Source organism: Anser brachyrhynchus, assembly GCF_964034855.1.
Source record: "Anser brachyrhynchus genome assembly, chromosome: 2".
Taxonomy (NCBI): Eukaryota; Metazoa; Chordata; class Aves; order Anseriformes; family Anatidae; genus Anser; species Anser brachyrhynchus.
In genome coordinates, this window is record NC_137695.1 from 9,650,349 (window position 1) to 9,676,881 (window position 26,533).

General features: G+C 37.1%; 1 protein-coding gene across 1 annotated transcript; it reads left to right on the top strand.

The window, feature by feature from the left end:
- Window positions 1-9,042: 9,042 nt before the first annotated feature.
- RNF32 (ring finger protein 32) lies at window positions 9,043-23,212 on the top strand. Its single transcript, XM_080579570.1, has 7 exons — window positions 9,043-9,301; window positions 13,740-13,882; window positions 15,598-15,630; window positions 16,058-16,182; window positions 16,398-16,506; window positions 22,245-22,409; window positions 22,798-23,212. The coding sequence occupies exons 1-7, from the start codon at window positions 9,058-9,060 to the stop codon at window positions 23,035-23,037; spliced, it is 1,059 nt and encodes a 352-aa protein (XP_080435696.1). The 5' UTR covers window positions 9,043-9,057; the 3' UTR covers window positions 23,038-23,212.
- Window positions 23,213-26,533: the final 3,321 nt, after the last annotated feature.

Below are 26,533 nucleotides of genomic sequence, written 5' to 3' on the forward strand. Positions count from 1 at the left end.
TTTCTCATATTAAAAAGGCATTGGGGTAGATTCTCTGCTGGTGTAAATTGGCACAGTGCCATTAATTCTAGTGGAACCATGCCAATTTTCATCAGCTGCAAATCTGGACCATTCTTGTTAATTTACTTGTAAAGAAGCTCCCCACATGCCTCTAATCACTTCTATTTTCCCTCTTGACCTTTCCTGTGTTTGCCATTGTCGTTTTTTTTTTCTTTTTTATCTTCGAAATGTAGTGATAAAATACTTTATTTTGTTTCATCAGCAAATTGGGATGTCATTAGTCACAACTTCTAGCCTCTCCTTCAAACATAATTCACAACAGAGTGCCACAGATAAAGCTCAGTGCCACTGCTGACCATGGCCGCTATATCTCCGTGTTTTGGCATGATGCAGGAAGGAAACACATAGAGCACTACATCTCAGGTATTAAGACTTGCTTACTAGTGCTGTTTTGCAAACGCTGCTGTACTGCTTCAGAACGAGAGGTGGCATACGATTTGACTCATTGGCAGTTTAAAAGCACCCACAAAAATCCTGTGATGCTCCACTGACTGGTTTATTTTGCTGATGAAATATTTTTCTTTCCATCTCTAATCTAGTTTCTCCCCTGTGTTTTCTTTTTTTCAACCTAGCTATCAAATTCTTTTTATATGATTCTACTTTAAAAGGTACTTCCTGGAGCAGCAAGATACACTGTTGTAACAGTCACATCAACTTCTTAGAATTACATTCCATAAAGGCTCTTTACAATTGTTTGCTTGTTTGGTTTTGTGGATTTTTGAATCTTTCATGATTTTAGCAATTAAGTTTCCTGACACTGAAGTAAGGTTCACCATTCTAATTTCTGGAATCATTCTCAGAACCATTTCACCCAAACTGTTTTGCCTGAAGCTGACTAACTTCAGTTTTGCTCTATCAGATTACATTTTCCTGATTAATCACCTACGTTTAATAAGAATTCAGTTAGCAGTTCTTTAGCTCCTTCAGATTCCTTGGATGGAAGCCACATGTTCTGACTTTACCTGTCATTAATTCCTTAGGTTGGTGCAAACCCCTTATATACATCACTACTTTTGGCAGCCTTTGCTGTCTGTAAACAGCAGCACTAGGGTTGGTAGTTTCTTTTCAATCTGCTCTGCTGAAGTTCTCAGCAACCAAAATACTTTGTTCCTGCTTAAGTTCTTTGTCCTTTCAGTTTGTTCCCTTTGTATGAGGAATCACCATGGCACATTTCCTGTCATACTTTCAGCACATTATCACTGTATCTCTAGGCATTCTTCAGATTCCCTGTAATTTATTTGAGATGAATTACCTTTATATTAGAAGGATGTGCCTTTGAAATAATAATAAAAACCTACTGTTTGGAATACATATCAAAACTTGCATTCCGAGATTTAGATTATTACAAAGTTTATGTTTCTACGTTGCTTGGTTTATACTGTGTTGTGTGTCACATTTTGACATGACATGGAATGATGCTGTTCACCTCTACCTACTCACATTTTCCTTAAATTCCCACTGGAGAAAAAAAAAAGTCTTTGCTTTGTGCTCTTTAGTGTCATGCTCACTCTGATCAAGGTATTATTTAACCCAGATATTCTTATAGTCTTATCCACTCTTCACTTTTCTTGCCTGAGAAAAACTATGGGATTTATAGAACCAGTCACCCACTTCCAAATCCCAATCTGTCTTTCCTACAAAGTATACAGATGAGTTACTGTACCTCATTTGATTGTTTTCATGAGCACCATATTTCACAAGTGATAAGTTACTTCAGTATTTTGTTGATGCCAGATATTAAGCCTTATCCAGAGTTTCCTTTAAGCTCTTTACATCATTCTACTAAGTATTTGCAAATTTTACTACTTTATTGAAATGTTCCTCTTTAAAAAGTGTTTCTTCACTCTGCTGCAGCAGCAGCAGCTTACTATATCTCCTATTTCTGGTTATATTTTGCAATGATGAGAGGTCTCTACAGCAGTTAAGGAATAGGACATTTTCATCTGAAAATATTAAAAGAAGAAAATTTTGGGAAAATAGTAATGAAGAAAGTTTTGTGCTGCCTACACTTCTGTTCTAAGATGTTTGCACCAGGAAACATATATACTAAGCAAAAATAAGAAACATTTTTCTTTTGTATAAGGTGTTGTATAAGGTGTTGATGAAACTAAGAGTACTATAGAGTTTAGGTATCTTAATTGCTAAAAGAAGATGAATGTACAGGGAAGAAAATAAGACATGAAAATATTTTAGGCCTACGCAAATGTTTTAAGAGTGGTTTGACAAGCCCAATCTATTCAGATTAGCAACAAAAACTGAGGGATGACTTGATGACAGTGTTAATGTATCTTTTCAAGAAGAAAATACCAGTAAATAAAAAGCCCTTCAGCCTAGCTGAGAAAGACATAAAAAGAGCAAATGACTACAAGCTGATGCCAGACAAATTCAAATGAGATATAATAAAGAATAACAGTCACAATGATTAACCACTTGAACAAACAACACCCTCCTTAAGTTATGAAACTTTTAGATGAAGACTGACTGGCTTTCTGAAAAATATGCTTTAATGAAACAAATGTGTTAAGTTCTAAACTTTACTAGCTGTATAAAATTCTTTGCATAGTCTTAAAAGGTCAGACTAGATGATCAAACTGAACTTCAGACCTGAAAGTTTTAAGATGTGATATGACATAACTTTCAGAATGAAACAGAACAACCATTCAGAACTATTGCATGTTTTTATGATTGTCTTTTTTTCATTCCCTCTTAAAATAATTTTGTGAAACGGTTTTCTAGCCCTCTGTCTTACTACACCCAATGTTAATTTCTCTAAAGACAGAAGAGGTAAAAGGCAGGTGAAAGTTACATTAAAGAAAAAAAAAATCAGGGAAGAAAAACACTGCTTCAAATAGCATTTAACATAGAGAGAGAGAGAGAGAGGGAGGGAGGGAGGGAGAAAGAGACACAAACACCAGTGCTGGAAGTATTAAAAGCACACTGAAAACCTCTGTGATGACAGTTTGAAGACAGCAGCTTTTATGTGCTACTGAGCCCACATCTACAATGTCTTTTAAATGCAACTGTTTACCTAGAAAATATAAGCAAGGGCCAGAATCTCATCTAGAAGAGGCACCTTTTGATTGCAGACACTGAACTGAATCCTTAACTAATAAATTGTTCCACACCTTTGTCTGAAACAAGAAAAGCAAAGGTCTGCATTTTCTCACAAGAATGCACAAGCCCCCTCAAAAGCATATGGTTTTCTACATCTAAGTCTCAGTATTTGTTGACTTAAAGAGTTTGTAGGAATGACAATGCACATCACTGGTTTGTTACTTCTGTCATCTGTGCTACTGAGTGTACCTTGACTCAGATCAAAGTTGAAAGCTTCTAAAAAGATACACAAACCACAATGTGACAAATAGCATGCTTTGTTTGACACAGCAAACAAGAAATTACTTTCATCAACCCAGGAAAAGAATCCTGTGTTTTCAGTGCTAATTCTGAAGACTGCAGTGATGGAACCAGAGCTTTACTTCATCCTCAAGGAATGAGAACCTCTTAAAAGACAAACAGAGAGGAAGAAACAATATCAGTGCATTAAATGCAGGCAATTGTATGAATTTGAGATTTGTACCATAGTACACGCTTGTAGAAAATTCAGCCTTTACTTAATTAAATCGATTTCCCACAAAATTGAAAATGTTTACACTAAGCAAATATTCATCTGCTAACTGTAAATTACAGATTAGAATATACACAGCACTTTACAGATACATCCAAAACTAAACATGCATCTACAGTATTACCCATTAGTGTTACTCATTCCAGTAGCATACACAGTTAATAAAGACAAGCATAAGAAAAACTGCAAACAAGGTGTTTTGATTTTGTTCATTTTTACAATAATATGACCTAAGTCATTCTCAATGTATTCTTATAATATATTTGAGATATTTATTTCTACAAATACAAGGCACTACAGTTCTATAAATCCTCACTAATATGTGTATTATTGGGGTGCAAAAAAATTTCACTCTGACCCTCATTCAATAAAAATCAAAGGTCATGCATGAAACCGCATTTGCCTTGGAATCTAAATTTTTTCCAAAAGTTCACATACACAAATTTCCCCTTAAATTAAGCTTTTCTTCCCCAAGAAGGAAACAATATTTACTTAATATTTACTCACAGAAATAATATTTACTTACGGATTCGGAATTCGACTATAAATTAATGACAGCCTTTTCATTGACTTGAAAGGGCTCTAAATGGGTACTAATAACATCTCTACTACCCTTAAAAACTAAAAGTACGCAGCTTGCATTTTGAGTTGAAAGCACATGCATGAAAGTTAGCAGAAACTCACAGAAAAGGTAAAAAGTAAACCAATAGTACAACAAAGAAAAATGTATAATGTATGTTTGTGTACACAGATATACAAACACATATATTAAATGTATATATTTCTATATGTGAACAAACAGTAAATGAGGTAAAAGAATTTCAAACTTCTGAGAAAATAGAGCAGCTGCTGTATTTTTATAATTGTCTGAGTCAGTTCTCTTAAAAAAAATAAACTGGGCAACTACAAAGCTCTGCGACATTGTGTTCCTTGCTGAGTCAAAGGCATGGCTCACATGTGCAGATTTGCCAAAACCTGCCTTCTTCAGCCAGCAGAAGTATTTCAAACTGGAATTCCTCCTTAACACATTCAGCCTCAGCTCTCATCATTTATGATAGCAGTGCACTTGATTTTTTGAAGAACTATTGGCTTGTACACTTTCAAGCAGCATTAATGTCCTTATTGCCAATGAAAAAAAAAAATCTTTATCGTTACACACACAATGGTCATTCCCCATCCTATTTAGTGTCCACACTCTGGAGCTTTATTTGGAGACAATAAGACAGCCTAACATCACTCTAACAATACTATGTAACAGCCCTTCCAGGGATAAGCTTACAAAAGGTTTAGCTGGGTACAGCACTCTCCATTCTTGCTGTTTACAACACAGGCTTTATTTGACACGTCAATATATATTTTATAACATATTTTTTTTAAACTGCCATTGATCAATGTCAATATTGATAAATTTCAAATAACCTCCACAAAAGTACTGCATACTTCTCAAATATGTATATATTTTTAAACATGACGAAGTGTCAAAACACGTTGCAGACAGTATCATGACATAAAGACAAGCTTTCTGTGAAGCTCATGACCATCACTATACTAGAAAGTTTACTTCAAACCTTTGCATTAGCTGTGTCTGTATGAAATTTATTCAACCAACACATCTTAAGAGCTCTTCCCAAAAAATTACTCTCATCCCATTGATGGAAGCAGACCACCTGCCTCTGCTAATTAGCAGTACCCAGCTCAGTTGCAGCTCTACAAGAAGAAAATGGATTGGCTCTTCTACTAGCCCATTTTGTACTACAAGACCAGAAACTATTGAATCTGTACCTTCCTCCTTCACAACAGCTTTAAAATTTACAACACTGTATGGTATCTCAGACGAATGCTGCTAACCTGTGGCTAAAATTCTCATTTTTTCATAAATCTTCCTAAAAAATAAAAATTAAAAAAAATGTAAAACACACCCATTATAGATGGATCTGTGATTTCAGCACTATTTAATGTACAATTATATTTTAAAATTATACCCATAGATAAAAACAGGTATTATTAGTCACTTATTAGTCACTTTTAAAATAGGCAGCGTGTTCATTATGTTAATGTCCCTCGGGTGTTTAAAGCAACCTTTTGCATTTTAAGTGGAGGCTCTTGGTAAAAGGTGGCACTTAATAAGAAATGGCAATTATTGAGGCATGTTACTCTCCAGAAGACTGCAGTATGAATTTCATTTTCTTCCTGGCTATGTATCAGATGGGGCTAATGCAAATAGTTCAGTTTAGAAAAAGTAGTAAGTACAGTAACAGGGAAAACCGAAATAAGAGATGATGCTAACCTTCTCTAAGTTTCAGTTAAGGCCCAGCACTTTTGGATTAAAGGCTTATTTTAATGAAAAGCCTTAATTAAGCATACATGTGCATAGGATCACCTTAATGAGGTATGACAGAAATGGAAAACAAGGCAACTTTTTTTTTTTTAAAAAAAAAAAAGCAGCTTATTAGCAACTTTAAGAAACTCAGTCAAAGATTCCTGAAGCAAAAAAAAAAATGCAATACTGAAAAGATACAAGAATGCTGGATCAAGTTCAAGGATCATAAACAGTGAAACCAAAATATGTATATGACAGAGGCTTTTTCAGTATGTTTGTATTAAAATTGATACATAGTAATGATTTTTCTATAAATCAATGCAATTATTTTTGCAGATATTACAGCATTTACAATTTCACCTAAATTTTAGACAGCACAAATACACGTTTTCTACTTCATTTGATAAGTACAATTTTTTACTAATCAATCTTTAGAAGTATATATTGTAAAATCTCCCTTTATGGTACTACTGAGTCAGGTTTGGTGTCAGGCTAACTTGTGAGTTCACTTTAAAAACTGTTATTTTATCTTTTTGTCCTTAGAAGCAATCAGTGATTTAACGTCATTATAAAGATAGCCACTTCAGTTGTTTTTTACATCTTCTCATACAGTACACAGAGGTATTCTCATTTGCAGATTTGAATTTAAAGTAATTACTTATAATTACAGAGAAGAAATGCATCCAGTGGATTAATCACTCCATTTACATGCTGCTCGAAGGATTACTCTCAGGACAGCCTCACTGCTTGGAAAATGTCACTTCCACAAGAAAATAAATTTCTCAAGTCAGTAGCAGTTGAAAAAGGACTTTGAAAACTATTTAAACCTAAAAGATTAATGAAACAGCACACCTGGACTTAAGGCAGCATCTGTACCTGTCCTCCACTTCGGAGATAAAGAGCCTCCAACCAGGAAAACAGCCAGAGGAAGCCCATACTCCTACTACTGGCTAAAAGTGCCTTTGCATGGCCCTGGATCTGAAAGAAACACACCAGGCGTTATTACAAATGAAGGCACTGCTTCTGGTTCTGGAAGTCATCCTCGGAAGCCTGGCAAAGTGCCTGCAGGCACTGTCGTTGTAGACAGCCTCTCTCACAGCTCCTCGAGCCACCTGCTTCTTGCCGCAGCCGAGGACAGGGCACTAGGTGACAAAGATCCTTGGTTTGACCCTTATGGATACTACTGATCCATTTGCTTCATATAGAATTTATTTTTTTTGATAATGCTGACTATATGTGTTTGCTATAAACGTGGTTCACACAAAATGGCAGTAACATCGCTTCCCTTAAAGCCAACAGTTCCCAAAGTCAAATGAGCCACCCTAACTCTGCTACACATAACCATAGCAGAAAGTAAGGCCCCCAACCCCCCCAGCCATACTTAGGGCACAGTTACCACATTAATCACCCTTACGGTGTTTCTCAGGCTGGAGCCACTCATGACTGAACTCATCGCCAGTAGATCATGGACCAACAGCAACTCAGGGCTCCTCACTGACGCCAGCAACCAGCCATGGGCTGTGCAGCCCTGTGGCCATCGCTGGGAACCTCTGAGAGAAGCCAGAGAGTGTCACTAAAAGGCCATTGCCAAAGGAAGTCCTTTGGTGTGCGATAATCATAATGTTTCCCCTCTCCCCTCTCCCTTATCACCTGACAAGTTAAAAGCAGCTCTGAATTTTAAAGAAATAAAGAAAATTTTGCTGCCCCCCTCCCCCTGGGCTGCTTTGCTGCCGGGCAACGCGGCACAACCATGAGGGGCACAGAGGTTTCCGTGGGTGCACGCAGAGCAGCCGGGCTGAGGGGACTGTGAGTGTGTGGTCAAAGATTGGGCACAGGGGGGGACATCCATGAGGTATGGATCCAAATGGTCAGAGAGGTAACGAGGAGTGGGAGGAAGGCCAGTGCAAGGCCTGGAAGGGGCATGTTTGCTGTGAGGTGGCCTGGCCGTGAGGCAGGCGCTGAGGGGCCATGGTGGGCAGGGCACAACGCCTCATCCCGCCACGGTGTGAGGGGCCGTGGAGGTGGCACCGCTGCCCCTTGGTCACCCACAAGGGGAAGGCAGCGTTGGCCACAAAGGGGTTGCTAAAGTTGTCTTTGCCACTCTGTCTCTGGTTTACTTGTCCGTAATAAACAGTTCAATGGGATTTATTGCTACAGCTGTATTTTTAACTTGGTCCACTTGAAATTTGTTATTACCACCACTGGTTTTGAAGGCGTTCTGCTTAACGATATGTGCACAGAGAGAGAGACACTGGGGATGAGATAAGGTTGACAGGGGAGGGGCACAGGCTTGTTTATGGACCCAGAGTTAACTTCTGCGCATGGAATAGGTGTTAAGTTTTCCCTGCTGACAGGCCCAGGGGAAAATGAACGAAACTGTAAGTTTCTATTCATCTATTAACAAGGCTGTTTCTGCTGAGAAATGTTATTCACGTTCTTGGACATTTCTGCTCACAGAGCCACGTGACTTTGGAAGAATCATCTAAAGACGGTTGATGGAGCGTCATGGTTTTTACAAGGTATGATTTCACATCTTTTAAAGTAAGGTAGAAGGGTGGGGAGAAATGCGGCAATAGATAAACACATTACCTGTATAAAAATAATATATTCTTGTTTATAGTCAGTGTTCTAAAGACAAGGATAGCCTTTGGGATTGTTTTTAATTGAAATAAAATGTGTTTGGTCATGCCAGACTTTTATAGTCCATAATGAGTTTATTGCATATAATAATTATGGGTTCAGTAATTAAAACTTAAAAATTACTGCTATTTTATTTAATATAAACGATAAATCAAAGATTTCATTTGACTTTTTATAAGTTAAAAACTAGGATGTGTCAGAAACATCAATCTTAGATTTCACATTATGGTAATTGTATGTTAGAATTCAAGTACAGGAGCTGCTTGTGCATAAAAGTCTTTGACAAGTCAAAAACATTGGCTAAGAGCAGAATTTCGTTTAAATTGGTATTTTATCTTTTTAATTCATTTACAATAATAGCTATGGAAGATTTTTTTTTTCTTTCTAGAGCCACTTTTCTGAACGAGAGGGGATGGCAGTTTCTGCAGTTGCTTTACAGGATCATATAATACACAGTCATCAGCTCCAGGATCTTTCATTAGCAGATCCTTTTAAGTCAAGGTCAAGGAATATCAGAAACATTTACAAACCTGTGAACAAAGAGATGGCCAAAGCAGTAGTAGATACTGGACTACGAAAAAAGAGCACTTGCCACAAAAATAAAGATGCAGAAAGGGAGTACGTGCTTGATCCCAATCCTCCCCATCTAACATTAGGTAAACCTAATATATTATATATATTATATTCAGATTCATGAATTATTTCATTTTATTTAAAATAAACTAAAATGAGGAAGCTAAACTTTCCATTCAATTAGATAATTCAGTTCTAGACAGCATAAAGTCTTGTTTTTCAGATATGTCATATCCAGCAGTTTAGGCCATTATGTAAACAGTCATTTAAACAATGAAATTGTCATCGGTGTCTTGAATGCATCTTCATATCTGAAATGTATTAAAACCTATTATGACAATGAAGGTGCGTTATGACAGCTAGTGCATCTTGAGGAAGAAAAATTCTAGTCTCTTACACTTTTTAAATAAGTTTTGTATATTGACTTGATCATAACTTTCATTACCTTATATTCTCAAATAAATCATCAGTTAAGTGGATATTGTATTTATTTGGGATAATGTATTACTAATAAGATAATTTTTATGTCTATTTGAAATTGTTTCTTTTATTCCTTATTCAGTAAAAAGACATTTACTACTGCTGCATTAAATATATTCTGTGTTAATGTATACCCACCTTTACTCAAAGTTAAAAAGGTTTGTTTTTACAATGGTCCTGGGGCTAAACCCAGGAAGAATTAACACCTGTAGTTAAATACCTTTTTCAAATTTGGAAGCAAACATGCAGCAAGATAAAAGTCACAGATGTGAGGGCTTGGAATGATGCCTGGTGAGAAAACTCACTTTTAAATAGTATTATAATAATACAGTTGTACAGCAGTGACAGATAATATTGCTTTAAAAAAAAAAAAAAACATAGCCATGGAGCATCTTAGCAGACCAGGAATACAAATGTGCTTCATAGTGGTCAGTTTCCATTTTCTCTTGTCCTTTTCTAAAGGTTTCTACAGTATTCTTACCATGAACATCTTGTCTCCATCCTTTTTGTTGCCTTGATTACACTTCTCTGAAAGAATCTTCCAGCTCAACAGTTTACACTTTTAAGCATAATAAACTTTCATCATCATTAATAATTGTTTTATTTATTCTGTTTCATAAAAATGCCCTTAGGCCTCTCTGAAGATCATGTTGCCTTTGCTGTAGTAACTGTCACAGTAGTCCCAGCTCTAAAGAGAACCATGTAAATCAATGAGGCTCCATACAAGCACAGGCATCTGCCTTTTGGAATCATCTGAAGGTTAAGAGGGTAACTTAAGATAATACACAACAAGCAAGTGTAACAAGTGATAGGACAAAGGTAGTAAGACAAGATTATTATTAGTATGTTTGCTTGGTTATACTTCTAAAGATGAGAGGGTTTTTTCTTTGGTTCCGTTTGAAGAGGAATTTGAAAGAGGAGTGTATGGGGGGGTGGCGGGGGGAGAACAGCAGAGAAGTACTGGGGTTAAGGCAAATATAAATAATGAGTGATTATGGAAGCTAAAGGTTGTGAAAAAATGCAGCCCAAGTGTGAGCATGTTCTCTGCAATTATAAGAAAGACGAAGTATTTTCTCTTTAAATCACAGCATTGACTGAGAGGTCCCATATGAATGTTTGTGCAAGTGATTCAAAGAATGTGCTGAAAGATTTTAAGAAGTCATTGCAATTGTTTCTGTGTTTTGCTTATTAGTATTTTCACCTATAATCTCTCATGAATTTATAACGCTTATATTAAGCTTTCTTTTTTTTTTTTTTAATGAAGAATTATTTGTTTTAAACCATACAGTTGTGAAACAACTTTGAAAACGTAGTTGAATACATTTTCCTCTTCTCGAGTTTGTGGGTAATCAAACAGTCTCAGAGGCTTCTATCATTATTTTTTTTCTCAACAGGGGCTTGAGTCCTAAAAGCTAACAATAAGGGTTTTAAGGTAACTGTTATAATCACTTTGCTAATGTTCATTTTAACATAAATAACTCAGATGTAAAATGGGTGTGTCAGCAGATAGGTTGAGCTTGTAAATGATGCATAAGGCTGAAAACTCTTGGATGTCTTGAGCTGTAATAAAGGTAGGCTTTCATTACTTGTATTTATTCTAAGTGGTGTTTCAAGAATATCTTCACAGAGCCATTTGCATCAACCACTTATCACTTCTTGTGTGTCCTGCTGCCAGTTTTCCTTCATCAACTACGCTGTATAAAAGCTTTCCTTCTAAGCACCTGTATAACCTGTCCCTCACAAATATCCCATCTGGTTTATATTATTTAGAAGTTAGGTTTTGCCTCCAATCTCTTCCTATTTGGCAGCTTTAATCATCCACTTGTGAAAGTTTTTAATAAGCTTTTTTTTTACCCCGGGCGTATACAAACGGCTTTCCACAAAGCCATCTCATTGTCTTCCCTAAAACAGTCTCTGACCACAGTGCTTGGAAGAAAATCAAGGGTAGGCATTTTTTGTGTTGTGATACTGTCTTTCATGCTGTGACTGGTTTGCTATCTTGTTCGCTCCCTGTATATCCAGTTTTTGTCATCTTAAAGACTGGCACTGTGTATATTGGACTATCAAAGTGGGATCCTGTTTCCTTATTTATTCACTGATACTCTTAGGTATTACTGCCAGATGAAATTTGATATATGTTTTTACTAGAACTTTTATCATGTATTTTATACTCTGATTCTTCTTTTGTAGCAGAAACACAGTGATCTGAGCAGCATGTGCTCTTCAAGAGTTGGATGATCTGTGCAGCATGTGCTCTTCAAGAGAGAAAGCACCTAGTTAGAACTTTTTTTTGCCACTCAGATGCCACTTTCAGCAATTTGTGCATAAGCGTTAAGTAAAATATATGGTCTGAACTTAAAAACTAGTTCAGAAGTCTAAAAAGTTCAGCATCTAAAAAGTTTGCAGGATCTTTCATTATTCTCTTCAAGCTCACGTTATTTTTCACCATCAGTATCACCAATGAGTACATTTTACTGCACCAGAATTGAAAGACAATGATATGCAGTGTTAAAGTATATTTTACATTTTGAAAATACAGTGCTGTAAATATGTATGCACAGTGCCTCTTGAGACTGAGAGGTTTGAATTGTAGCCCATAGCCCACAGGCAGAGCTGTGGGCTCCCTTCCGGACATGTGGATGTGCTGCCATCATTTCCAGGTATCACATTGTGTGGGAACTGAAAGTGTGCTGCCAAGATATTTCATATATGACCACCAATGCAATTTATGGTATTGATTCAAATTTTCTTTTGCTACTTAGGTTTATATGCATTGCAAAACCACTGGTTGACATTTGGTTTGATACCTTTACAAGGGCAAAAAAAGTAACAAGGTGGTGTGCCAGTGAACCAAACCCTAGGTGCAGAAAGGAATTTCCAAGTAGTTCCAAAGTACGCTGACATTGCTTGAAATCTCAAAGCCATCCAGTTGTTCTAAGATATGGAATCAAATTTGTTGTGTATGTTTGAAGCTATAAGGAAGGTCTATGCAAAGATTTTGGTAGGATCCTTTCTCTGGTGTGAATGAAAGACTTGGCCCTTCCCATTTACAACTAAGTCTCTCATCTAGGCATAATCAGCTTGCATTCTAACTATTCCTCTTCCTTACTTTAATGTTCCTCTTCCTTTCTGGTTTTAGAAAATACTATTGGTGTCCTGTTATGGAGTCATGCTTTGCCTTATTACACATACCTAGGGCATTCATCCACTGACTACAGTCAGTCCACACAAGCTGCTTCCTCTGGTCATTCAAAGATGAAAAAAATCTATTCTTTGCTGTACCCACTAGCATCCTTTTTATACTACTGAGATACTGATCCTGGCCTTTATCTGGCATTTGTAGGGTGGGAAATATTGTAATACTTTCACTAATTCCTCCTTTGAGAAGGTGGGGATTGTTGCGGATGTTCAGCAAAGCACCTCACAGTTATTGCTTAAGATTGACTAGATCAGCTATCAAAAGTCACTGTCACTGGTGACCTGTGACAAAAGTCACTGTGTCCTGTGACCATCTCTTTTATTTTGTCAAGCTCCTTCTCTTGCATCCATCACAGTCATACTACACTTCAGCATTTCTCACCACCTTTTTTTATTATACTCTTTCATTCATGTTTCATTTTATTTCAAGAATACAGAAATGCAATGTTAAAGAAATCATTACAAATGAATTCCCCCTCATTTGGTTTATACTTACAATTTGAAATTATGTTATTGTGCACTGTTACATTGTCTAGTTAGTTATCCCTCTCTTAATAGCTGTGAACAGGTATCAAATTCATATTACTTAGCAAATAAGTTTACATTTTTTAAATTCCTATATAAATCCTGTAATTAAAAGAAGTTCCAAAATTAGTAAATAGCTAGCTAATAGTAGGAAGTATGTTGCCCACCAGTAGTTTGTTTGATGATAAATTTATATGAAGTATTTGTATAAGTATTTTTAAATAAATGCATTATCAATGAATTTCACATGAAGAAAAGCTATCGTCTGTATCTGCCAGTGGGCATTATTCAGTCATTTGTTGTCATTGCTGTTTGCAGCTCAGAAATTAGGACTAGTTGAGCCCCCTTCCTTGCCACTAACTGCTGAAGAATGGGCAAAAATAAAGCAGAGATCCGTACAGCATGGGGATTCCATACAGCCTTGTGCAATATGCAGGGAAGAGTTTGCACTTCAGCCTCAGGTACGTATCTGTGGACTACACAATTTAATTAAGATTTTCCAGAGTTACTGCTAAGACTCATTAGGTAAAGGAGGAAAGGAAGGAAATTAAAAGGTCAACCTTAAGACACCATCTAGTATTTAATAGCTGGACCTAGCTATTATCGGCCTATTCTGAAAGTATTTTGGAAATTAGATGTTAGAGAAATGTTGCTAGTGTTTGATCGCTGATGAAGTTATGACAGTAGAGGAGAAGGCAGTCAGCAATTTTTGTCTGCTCTTGCAAAGCAAATATAGGCTATTTTTTGCTCCATTGAAACTCCTGTTAGATATGAGCTTATCCTTTGCTCATCAGAATGGTAAATATTCACTAATTATACAATTTCAGATATGTTTTGTTTTCTCACAAGTTTTATTAATTTGTAGTTTAATTCAATAGTTATTTCTCTGTGGAAAATGGAAGTAGGTGTACTCTTAATACCATTCCGTCACTTACTTCAGTTATCTGAATGAACGCTTGCATTTTACCTTGGTGGCCATGTGTGTAGCTTCATGCTTTATTAGATTCTCTCATGTATCATCTTGAAAATGTTAAGCAAAAGGGACAAGTGACTGATTGAAGAGGAGTGCAGCTCCTGAGAGGCGATGATGGTAATTAGAAGAATTACCTGAACTGCTTGCAAGTTTCTTTCCAGTGTGTTTCAGGGTGTTTCTTTTCTGCCTCTTCCCCCTTTTTAATTTGTTTTCCTTTAAGATTTTTTTACAGCCAAGTCTGTGATGTGAATCAAGGTCTTTAATAACCTTAAATGGAGGGGGTTTGCTTCCTTTTACATCAACATTAACTGGAGGTGTACAATTGTCCAAAGACAGGTGGGATGGATCTGGCAAAAGACCATTCTGCCAATTTCTGGCTACCTAGAAGTCTAAAGCTTGACAAGAGAGAGCAAAAGACAGCACTCATTAAGAAGGTTACTTTAGATTTGGCACAAAAAGGGAAATGCCTCTGGAATTCTTTTTGTCCTTAGTGTTTCGTTAGCTTTCATCCCTCAAGGGAAAAAAGCCACTGTATCTGAAAGCTTTTCCTTCAGCTGGCTGCTAGCCATTAATCCTTTTGTGTTTGCAAGCTCAATAGTGCACACTACTTGTTCTGGTTTTCACTCCTTTCCCAGTTTTTCCTTCCCCTAAGAGCCAACTGCCTTTTTTGTCCAACTCTGTATCTTTTGTCAGGATGGAGATCATCAGCATTTGGTGGGAATTTAGGTCAGATAAAGGTGAAATTTTCTTGTAGCCTGTGAACATGCTTTCTCTTTTTTTTTTCTTTTACTCTTTTTTTTCTTTTTTTTTCTTTTTTGTATGTGTGAAATGCTGCATTTGATGTATATCACTTCTTGAAATTTAACGTCTTTATGGGGAAACCGGAAAAAAAATAATCAGCTTTCATTTTAAGTACTTGTTCCGTAATCGTTTGCTCAAGTCAATGGCAGTTGGCATTTCTTACTTTCTGCCACTCCATGTGTTGTCAATGCAAAAATTCACAAATTGGTTTAAGCTGTTATTTATTAAGTAATTTGTATAGAACACTAGTTTTATTTTCACCAGAAAGAATGCAATGGTCACAGAAAGAAAGTGATGACCTTTCAGGCAGTCAGAATTTTTCTTGTTGTCAACATTTTTTTTACTTTTCAGCTTTTATAATGGCTTTAAGTTGGGTTTGTATTTCTTTCCTTTGCAAAATAGGTGCTGCTTTCATGTTCCCATGTATTCCATAAAGTGAGTATGCTTTTGTTTAACAGTTCAAACATATATGTGTGTTAAACTACTTAAGTGAATATCTTAATGAATTAAATATAATCTTGAGAAGTAATTTTGTTTCCAGATTCTTACAGTAAGAAATATAATTTAAGGCTTTTTTATGATGAGTCCCTTCATTCCATTTTATTATCTATTTAAAGCTGTATGGGAAATCACAGTTTGTAACTGTATTTGTATGCCAAATAGGAATAGCTTAAAAAAAAAAAAAACTCATAGGAATATATTTACATTTGCAAATTTCTCTAACATTTTAATTATAAAAATAAACATTCTGTATAGTTTTCATAGATTGTTGCATGAACCTTTTACATTCTGTAATCCAACCTGTTTCACCTGTTCCAATGATATCAAATATATTGTAATTAATTGCAGTTATTTTTTTCAGGCATGCCTGAAAGCCTTTGAAAAATTTACAGGTAAAAAGTCTTGTCCTATGTGTAGGAAAAAGCAGTACCAGACCAGAGTAATACATGATGGGGCCCGCTTGTATAAAATAAAGTGTGCTATTAGGTAAGCCCTACTTCTGCTACAGGCATCATAACTGGATGATACTTATTTCCAAATAATGTCCCAAATTTGTTAAAACTTTAATAAGAAACTAGACAGAATGAATGCACTACAGAAGCTAACGTTTGGGGAAAAAAATGTAAAATGATTGTTTCATGTAAATAGTAAAATTATATAAATTTAATTTTCCTGTTCTTGAACAATCCTGTTTCTTACAGAATTCAAGCCTCCTGGAGGGGATATATTGTTAGAAAATGGTATAAAAACTTGAGAAAAACTGTGCCTCCTAAAGACAGCCAACTAAGAAAACAGTTCTTTGAGGAAAAGGTATGTTGGACTCGCTTCTGTGGTCCATTTCTTTGATGTGATTCAGCTGCCTTAAATCAAAACTCTTGAGTATCTGCTCTCTACTTTTTCATTTATTCCTTGTCGCTTGTACCAAGCAGTCAGCACTGGAAACACTCTGTTGTTCTGTTAGTCTCCTCAAGCCACCCTCTTTTCAAGGTAAAAGCGGGGAAAATAATTTAAGGCCTGCCTTTTGCCTTGGCCAACAACAACAAGGCTTTTTGTGAGTCTCTATTTGTGAGTCTCTATTTCCCTTCCCTTTCTGATAAATCACAGTAATCTGTTACCCATGAGGGGGTGTAGTAAGGGAAGAAACAAATAAATGCATAGATGATCATACCCTCCTTACACTCTGTGTTCCTTCACTCGGCACGGAACTGGATAGTTCCATCCTGTAGATTTGCTCTTCTCTAACTTCTGCTGAAATGCAAGTCAGACTATAATAAATTGGGGTCCTGACCCCATACAAATTAGGCTGTATCAGGTACAAGGATTTTGCAGTGACCCTGCATCCCTTTAAGCATGCAGCTGCAAAGTCCCAGTGCTATCCTCAAGTTCTTTGCCAATTCCTCAAGTTCTTTGCCAATTTCCCACCTTCCCCAGTTTAATAACAGCCAATCCAATGCAACTTTTCAGTAACAAAAAACACTCTGGTGTACAATTACAAGACCATCCCTCAGACAGCAAGAGATGCCGTCTTCCAGTCCAGGTTACGAAACAGCCTGATGAACAGAGATTAACAAAGCCCCACAACACATTAATTTCAATGTAGCCAGTGCTTACAACTAGGAAAATAACCCACATTGCAAGCTAAATCAGTGGTGGGTTTAAACCAATACTTGAATCAATCTGGTTTATTTTTTTATTGTTGGTTATTTGTTGGTGTTTTTTTTTTTTAATCACTACTATATTCAAATAGAAGAGTGCTTGCAGAAAAATGCTTCTTACTGTCTATCCTTTCATTGTTTGCCACATTATTTGGTTGTATCCTGTTAGAGCACAGCTTTGGAGGCAGGGACCCTCTCTTGCTGTATTATACATTTATGTATGATATGTATGTGTGATGGATACCCTACAGATGATCTTGCAGACTGTTGCAACGAAATTGATACCGCTGTTCTGCTTCTGTGGTGCTGGTGGCAATGGGAGACAGGAAATACTGCTCTCAGCCTGGCTACTCAGACAGTTCAGTGGTTGCTGTGCTGCCTTGTAGTTAATGCAAAGTCCTTCTTTAGTTGAAAAAAGAAATGGGGGTAACTGAAGGAGGCTAATGTTACACGTGAAAGTACTTAAGCGTTTAAGTTTGCAAGAAGTGAATACTTTGGCTTGTGACTGTCCTCAAGTAGCATGATGAGAACAGACAACAGAAACAGATTTTTCTGCATGGAGGACTGGGGAACAACGTTGTATGCCTCTTTCCCAACAAGGTTATCAACCTTCTGTGGGCTCAAGATACCATGCTTAGTTACACACAATGTCTCAGTAATGGGAAGCTGAAGAAAGCTTCTAAATGTGCTGAAAGTTCAGCTGAGTGCTATTGGTTAAATTATTTTTTTTCTCAACAGACTTCTGATGTCTGCAATAGCTGTCTGTTAAGCTACCTACAAGGGGCTAGCTTTTAGACACCCTATCTCAGGTAACAGTTTTAGGAAGAAACAAACAGATAAAACTGCTCACTTTTTATCAGATGATAGTAAGCCATGGGATAATCTTCTTTTAAGATTGTGTCCATGTATAGTTTTCAGCATTAGGAAATAATTCTCATAAATTCTCATACATAACACTTCAGTATTTTGTAGGGAACAAAATTGAAACTAATTCTTCACCTTCTATTAAGAATAAACTTATAAAGTCTTCTTATATGGATTAGCTAGGTTTAAATGAATTCAGTACCAATTACAATTAAAGGATATACATTCATTTTTCTTAGTGGCTCTCAAGTGGGAATTGTAGATGAGTTTTCCTACTGTTAGCTCTTATACTTTTAAGTGTTGGTTGATGAAAACACTAAAGAAATTTTTCACAAGGAGCTATCCATTTCCAGAAGCTAAAAAGCTTTTCTAAAATAAATTTTGCCTCTCAAGCTTGTGCTGTGCTTTTAAAATGTCACTTCCTAAATGTTAGCATAATCAAACAGCATCACAACTGGGAAAAAAAAAATCAAAATTTTAATAACCCTTCCTCTTCTGAAAGGATGACAAAGGTTAAATGTCAAGTTTCATACTCTTAAATAAATATCACAAAATAAAAAAATGATGTCTGAAATATTAGTTCTAGAAGGACATACATTACTTGTTTCAGGGTCATACAGTAGCCCTTATTACACCTATGATTAAATTTTTTAATAATCTAGATCAAAGGAGATAAGAAAGGCCAGAAACCAAACTATGCTGCTTTTTTAGCACTAGTATATGCAGAAAGTAGGGCGTTGCTTCAGCATGTTAGGTAGTGAATTTCTTTGATCCTTTCTATAAATGTCACTTGTGTATGTCATTTAATTGTGGTATATAGCCTTTTATTGGTGCAATTAAATCTTTTCTAATGCATTACATTATCTTCAGCTTTGCTAAATATGTTGACCATTGTTTAGGAAGCAAGGTAAGTCACTGTGAAATGGTGTAGCTGGCTTTAGTTTCTTCCTCCCCCTCCACGTGATTTCTCCCAACGATTTTAATTTAAATCTCACCAAACAGTATAATGGTCCTGGAATTTGTTTAGTCGTTTGACTTCCTTTATCACACGGAGATGGTAAACATTCTGTTGCTAACTTGAAGTGGCTCCAAGCAGCAAAACGAGGAGGATATTAAACCAGTAAAAGCTTATCAACTGATTCATTGATATGCTGTAAATTCCAGCCTTTTCATTTTACTTTTGAGGGTTGCCATAAGTCAACACATTAGTAAGCAATTTGCAGACATTGGATCACTTAAAAAGGCTTCCCTGTGGACAAAGTTCACATCGGTGCTTTGTTTTGTCGTTTTATTTTATCATAGTCTTGTGCTGCTGTACAGATGACTGATGTAGTTTTGCATATCGACAAAGTATTTCAAATATTCTGTTTATGCCATGCTGTTCAAGTTGTAAGTCACAGATGAACTACACTAGTATGGCATTTTCAGAAATAAATTCAATTAGTTTCAGATCTGGGAAAAATAAAAAGTATTTCATGTTATGCAGTAGGACACGGCAAGATTTAATATTTAAATGTTAGAACACAATATAACATTAGCAATTTATACAAAATGCTCATTCCTTTCTGTACACTTTGACAGTACTGTTTTGCCAGTTAACATAAATTTTGAGTTATGTTTCAGTTTTTTCCTTCCCGAACCTGGACTCTATTTGCTGTTTGATGAATATGGGTTGGGTCAGGTCATGCCGCAGAAAATACAGGAGTAGCTCAAAGCAGATAGTATCTTAGCAGCAGGGGAACTTAATAGAACACTGTCTTAGGCAGGAATTTTTCTCTCTATTTTTACAGTTTCTGTGCAAGGAAGCTCATGAGGGGGACTCTCAGGATCACTTAGTGAAATGGGCTAGAGAAACACAAGTGAGAGCTCAGAGAAGTGGAGGGCTTCTCCCTGCTGAGGGAAAAGGGAACAAACAGTGCAGGCACAGAAAGAAAGTGGGCACTACTTAGTTTAATGCAATCCCAGCCACTTTCTCTGCCTCCTGCTTTCTGCTCTCATTGTTGGTTAATTTTCCTCAGCGGTCTGTCGAGTAATACTGTAGTTCACAAAGACAGACCAAGTCCTGGAGCTGACCACATGCTGTTTGTGTTGCTCTCAGATTCGCAGAAATAGACACTGGACCAGGGCCAAGTTAAAATGTGGTTGTTTTCCCTCAAATTTTGAGTCCTGAGAGGCTCTCAGTGAAAGATAAAGCATCTTCATGGCTGCTCTAGCTTCCCATTACACTGCCCTAGCTTTCTTATGAAAACAATTCAGGTCTGTTCAAGTTTGATACTGACGTAAATGAAGACTGAGCATAAATCAGGACCAATGCAGATCCAGTTTTAGAACTTAGGTAATAACAGTTCAAATTAAGCAGCGACATTCCTAGTAGTTTTTATTAAATATATAATCACCTCAAGCCATCAAAGACCGACTCTGATTAAGTGTAGTGCATTGGTATTTCACGTCCCAGTCATTATTTGGGATTGTTTGGAAACCACATAGTGTAAATATTGAAGGAGGCCTGTGGTGGGATTTTTGTTTATTTTTTGTTTTACACATACCACTAAAGGTCAGTGTGTGTGTTTGCATGGAACAGAATTACCTTTTTCTTCCTTGTCGGGGAGCAATCATGAAGGAAGCACAAGATTACCCATCTGCTCTCTGCTAGATATAGAATTTCTCCCACAAAATTCATAAAGTACTGCTTCGTTTCATATCAGGCTGTGATTTACATGCATACACCATGCAGGGAGTCTCAGAGGAATTTCATTTTTATTTAGTTACACTAAGTTCACACATCAGCATCACGTAACACTTTAGCTAAGCCCAATTGGTGCTGACAGGTGGATACGTCCTTTCACAATATGCTATTGTGCTAGAGATCATTTGCAAATACAGCAAGTCATAATAGGTCTCAGCTATCACCGAATTAAACTGTAAAATAAAAAGAATACACAGGATCAAAGCTAATAGCAAGAACCAAATAACTCATCTTATGTGATGGTTTTCAAGATTTCTCTCGTCTGGAGACTCGCGATATTTGTCTCCTTGAAGTCTCTATTGAGAAAATTACGGGTTTCACTGGAACACGTTCTCATACATTATGTGAATACATTATTAAAAAAAAAATTGCTACTATGTTTTTTTCATGTTTGAGAAAGAAACAGGAAGTTCAAAGTTTGAATGATAACTTAGAACATTGTGAGCTTTTCAGATAGGCTTTTGGTTGGATGGTTTCTATGGTGTTTTTTTTTTCTTTTTGGTTGGTTCTTTAGGTTTTGGGGAGTGTAGGGAAGCAGGCAGAGGAGGGATTTGGCTTCTTGTGTCCCTCAGGTCTAGAAAAGTTTGCCTTGAATATTCTGATGTATGCTATGAAAGGCCACTTTAGCAGTTGTAAGGGAGCATGTCCTAGTATAAAAAGCTGCCAAGAAAAGTAAAATGAAGCAATAAAGTGTTCAGGCACCACTGAGGTGCCTGACCTTGACAACTCCTACTACCTCACCCCTCGCTTCCCACCCCTTCCTCCCTGAAAAGATGGCTCACTGTTTTCCTATTGAGTTTTCACTCAAAGGAAATGTATGGAGAGGAAGGGTCACATTCCAACACCTGTAACATGACCAGGCGGTGCTTCACAAAACTGCTTTAACTATTTACAGGCAGTCTCTCCACAGCCAAGTCTAAAACTTGTGTGACTCCCTACAGAACTTCGAGATAGTGTGGTAGCAACAAGAGAAATTTGTATGCAGTCTTTCACTATAACACAGCTGTACTCTCTCTGCTCCACCCAATGGGTTAAGAATGCTACATCTATCTTCAGAAAGCTCATTCAAAACTGTGTTTTTCTCCCAAAGTATAATAGTCCATCAGTAGAGGCGGGGGACTTGATGTTCCTAACCATTAAATCAGCACTGGACACCAGCTAAAATTGTAACAAGATTCTGTAGATCATGTAGCTGACGAGGCTCTCTTGTCAAAGAGCTGATAATTCCACATATGAACTGTTCATAAGCAACTCCAGGTCTAACAGGTCACTTTTCCTTTCAGGTTCAACAGATCAGTAATCGTCTGTTGAGTTCTTATGACATAAACCTAGATGATTTTTTTTCTGAGATAGATTCCACTATAGCTGCAAGTCGAGATGTGTTTCAGCAGGTGGAAGGAAAAGAGATACTTGTAAGTGAAAATGACTGGGAGAAGATCCAGATGCAGGTTGGTTGGCTTTGTTCGTTTAAAACCAAGAAGTTCTGCACTCTTATATAAGTTTATTTGCTCTTTTAAGGCCCAGCAATCTTCAGAACAACTGTGATTTTCTTGATTTCTTTGTGTTTTTTTTTTAATATAACCTGTTCCAAATCAGGGATGTTAAAAAAAAGTTTTACAGTTCAGAGATTTACTCATACTTCAGCAGCATCTCTCTTCTATTCCATTAAATATCCCAAAAAGACCATAGACAAAATTGAGTGAAAACATTCTTAGAATGTTCAAATTTTGACTAGTGTATTTTGATAAACCTAATTAGCAATCTTGCTGATATATTTATATTCTATTGTTTCGCTATTCTACAGGTTTTTGTGTTGTTGTTATTTTGTTTACTTAGGCATTGCGGCAGGAGATAGTTGACTGTCCTATCTGTATCATGCCACTCAGTTCGACTTCTCATCCTGCCAGCATCCTTTCTGGTAACAGCAATCAGTTTTCACGACAGGCTGTTCTGCTTTCTTGTTCACATCTGTTTCATCATACCTGTCTTCAAGCATTTGAAGAGTTTTCCTTGGGAGTACGGCGTATTTGCCCTTTGTGTCGCTCATATTACCAAAAGAAGGTCCTCAAATGTTGATCCATATAGCTCAATGAACTTCCTAGCAGAACATACGTGACAACACATGTACTTCTAACTTCGGAGCCTTTTCAGATCCAGATCTTTCAAGAACAAACAGTTTTTGTATGTACTATGGTATTCAGTTTGTATTTAGAGAAATAAAAATTAGAAGGGTGCTGTTACTTCACTTTTATATTCAGTTTCACCTTTGGTCTCAGCATTTTTCTTCTCCCTCCCTCCCTCAGTCCCATCCTTCCCAAAGATGATGCACAGTTGATTTCAGCATTGCGTTCCTTCAGCGAAACACCGTTAGCCCTTACCTGTGTGTTTTTATGCCTGATATTTTGCAGCACGGGTACTGTGTTCTGTTTCTGTGTGTTCTACAGATCAGCTGCTTAATAACTCAGCTGAAAGGCAGCCAGAAAGCTGGCTATAGGGCTTTCAGAGACGGTTATTTTTAAGAATTTCTGGAGAATGTGTGACACTCTAAAGGACTAGTAATTGATAAACCTATCTTGAACCCAGGGAGGGGAAAAAGAAATCCTGAGGATCTGCACAGTTTCACTTTGTTTCCTAAAAAATACTGGTAACGTGCTACTTAAAAAGAACTAGTATGTGACATGGGCTTTGCCAAGAAAAAAAAAATCAAGCCAATTTAGTTCATTTGTGCAACAGGATACAGCCCCACAGATGTAGCAGAACCCATGAAGTGTCACATTTTAACTTTAAAACTTCAGAAACTCTCCTACATGATACTTTAATGAGCAGGCTTTGGAATATCAGTATCAGAAGAAATAAAGTTGGTCTACAAGTGCAATACAATTCAAAGTCCAAGAGCAGATATACAATTAAATAGGAATAACCCTGTGTATAGTACCAAAGAATGCTTGGGGTTGAGAAGGGGCCTTAAGGACCACCCAGCGCCACCCCCTGCCATGGGCAGGGACCCCTCCCAGCAGCCCAGGCTGCCCCCAGCCCCATCCAGCCTGGCCTTGGGCACTGCCAGGGATGGGGCAGCCACAGCTCCTCTGGGCAGCCTGGGACAGGGCCTCACCGCCCTCTGAGTGAAGGATTTCTTCCCAATATCTAATCTAAATCTCCCCTTTTTCAGTTTAAAGCCATTCCCCCTTGTCCTATCACTACACTCCTGACAGAAAGTCCCTCCCCAGCTTTCCTGTACCAGCCTTCTAGTACCTAAAAAGGAGGCCTATAAGGTCTCTCCAGAGCCTCCTTGTCTCCAGGCTGAACAACCCCAGCTCTCTGAGCTTCTCTTCACAGGAGAGGTGCTCCAGCCCTCAGAGCAATCCCTCTGAGCCCGTATCAATGTAGCAATATATAGGCTTTGTCTAGAAAAACATCCAGAAATATATTTATATTCATTCAGTATGAATGAACGGTGTTACAAAAGAGACCACAAAAGCAAACAAAAAGCTATCGAAGCCATGCCTGCTGTCATCTGAGGCCTCAAGCTTGGAGGTTACCGTGCCCAGTTCTGAGCAGTGCATTTCTAGAAACACAGGAAGGTCCCACAGGTAAGCAAAAAGGATGAGAGGCCAGCATCAAACTGCTGATAGAACTTGGAGGTTACTTCTTATGTAGGAGAGAATAAAAATGGAAAGGCAGCCTTTGAGCCTCAGAAGAGCTGATACAAGCCAAAAGAGTCGTCTCAAAATGGACATTTGAGAACCAATTTAAAGGTTAAAGTATAGCAAGGGCCATTCACATTTGACATTTAGGAAACCTTGGACAATTAAACGCTGGAATATATTGCCTATAGACAGCACAGAAGTCAAAAAAAAAAAAGTCCCTAACAAGATTTTTTGATCCTGTGCAATTGAATGGATGGCTGAAGGTCCTTTCCAGTTGTATGGTGCTTGAACTTTTCTTAAAAAATAAAAATATAAAAAGACTAAAGTCTCTAGTGAAACAGTACAGAAAGTCTGAATCTGTTTTAGTTTCAAATATATTAAAAACCTTACCACGTTTCTTAAACTATAAAAATTGCACTTCAGTCAGACTGTTGAAGTATTGAAAATAACTTGTACGTTATAAAATCAGGATATTCGTCTATACACAAACCCCACTTCCTTGAAGTGGTGTTTGAATTAGTTGCACATCTGCCTTAAGAACAGGGCTGCAATAACTCTGACTGTACACGAATCTCCATCACATGCCATACACGTAACTTTACGAAAAACTGAGAACTGAGAATCTCGAAAGTACATCGAATGGGGAGGGGGAATAGGATGGGAAGATAGGAATGCAACCATTCACACCAACTACTGACAGAATAATTTAGAATAGCACAAGTTTTCTTCATTGCTTCAATTAATAAAAGAAACAAAACCCCACTATGAATCACACTAACTTTATTGAAAACAGTAAAAAAAAATCTTGCTACAAAACAATGTAACATTACTAACAACAGAAAAAAAACACTACCACTGCTTTTCACAAAAAAAAAAAAAAGGAAAACTTGCCCAAGGCAGCAATTATTTTCATAAAGGTTTTTTAAACACAGCAAAAAATACACAACTGAGAACATTATAAAACATATTTCTGGATGACCTAAAATACACTGAGAAAGGTTTGGTGGTAGAAGGTATTTATACAGAATGTCGTTCTGCATTAACTCTAAGCATTAACGACTGCATTAACACTAAGAGCGTGATTTTTTTTCAGCCACATCTTATTGTGGTCCAATATACAACCATGTGAAAGCAAACCTGTTGCTCAAGACTACCGGATCTACAAAGCCTTAAGCACAAACTGGACCAAGGAGGTACCACTAAATTCACTCAACATCACTCAGCCTCGCACAGTTAAGATTGTGTAATTGGTTTTTAAGATTTCATTTTACAAAAAAAAAAAATGTAACACTACTCAAAAAAAAAAAGTGCATGATGGAAAATACCTGTTGTCATTGTTACAGTGCCATCGATACCAACACCAGTAGGAGCACTAGTCCACAGCTGTACCTGTCACCTACGGCCACATGAAGGTGACGTGACAAGGTGGCCAGCAGCACCCTGAGATGTTCTCAGTCTCCTCGGTGGGGATTTTAGAAATAACACTTGATGATGACAAGCCTTTCTGTGTAAGGAGTGTTTGTTGTTGTTATTGTTATTGTTTTTTTATTTTTTAATTTAGGCAGTGCAGGGTTTGGTTTCCAACCCCACAAGAAAGTAAGGGAAATCTATCCACATTTTTTGTGTACATGTATGTTTTATACATGTCAAGGTTTCAAATCCGTAACCCAAACATATCTTATTTTTCTATCCATTTGTTTTTGTTTTAAAGCAATAGGAGTCAGGACAAGCCTACCTTAAAAGAATAATAATAATAATAATAATTTTTTCTTCGTTTTGTTACCTAAAGCCAGGGAGGAGACAGTTACACCAGTATTGTGAAACTAAGTGTTTTGACCCAGGCTGGGAAAGCTTACAGTTAAGGGGAAAACAGAAGTTATGCATCTGTTAATTTTCTCCATAAACACATCCAATCTATTCACCAA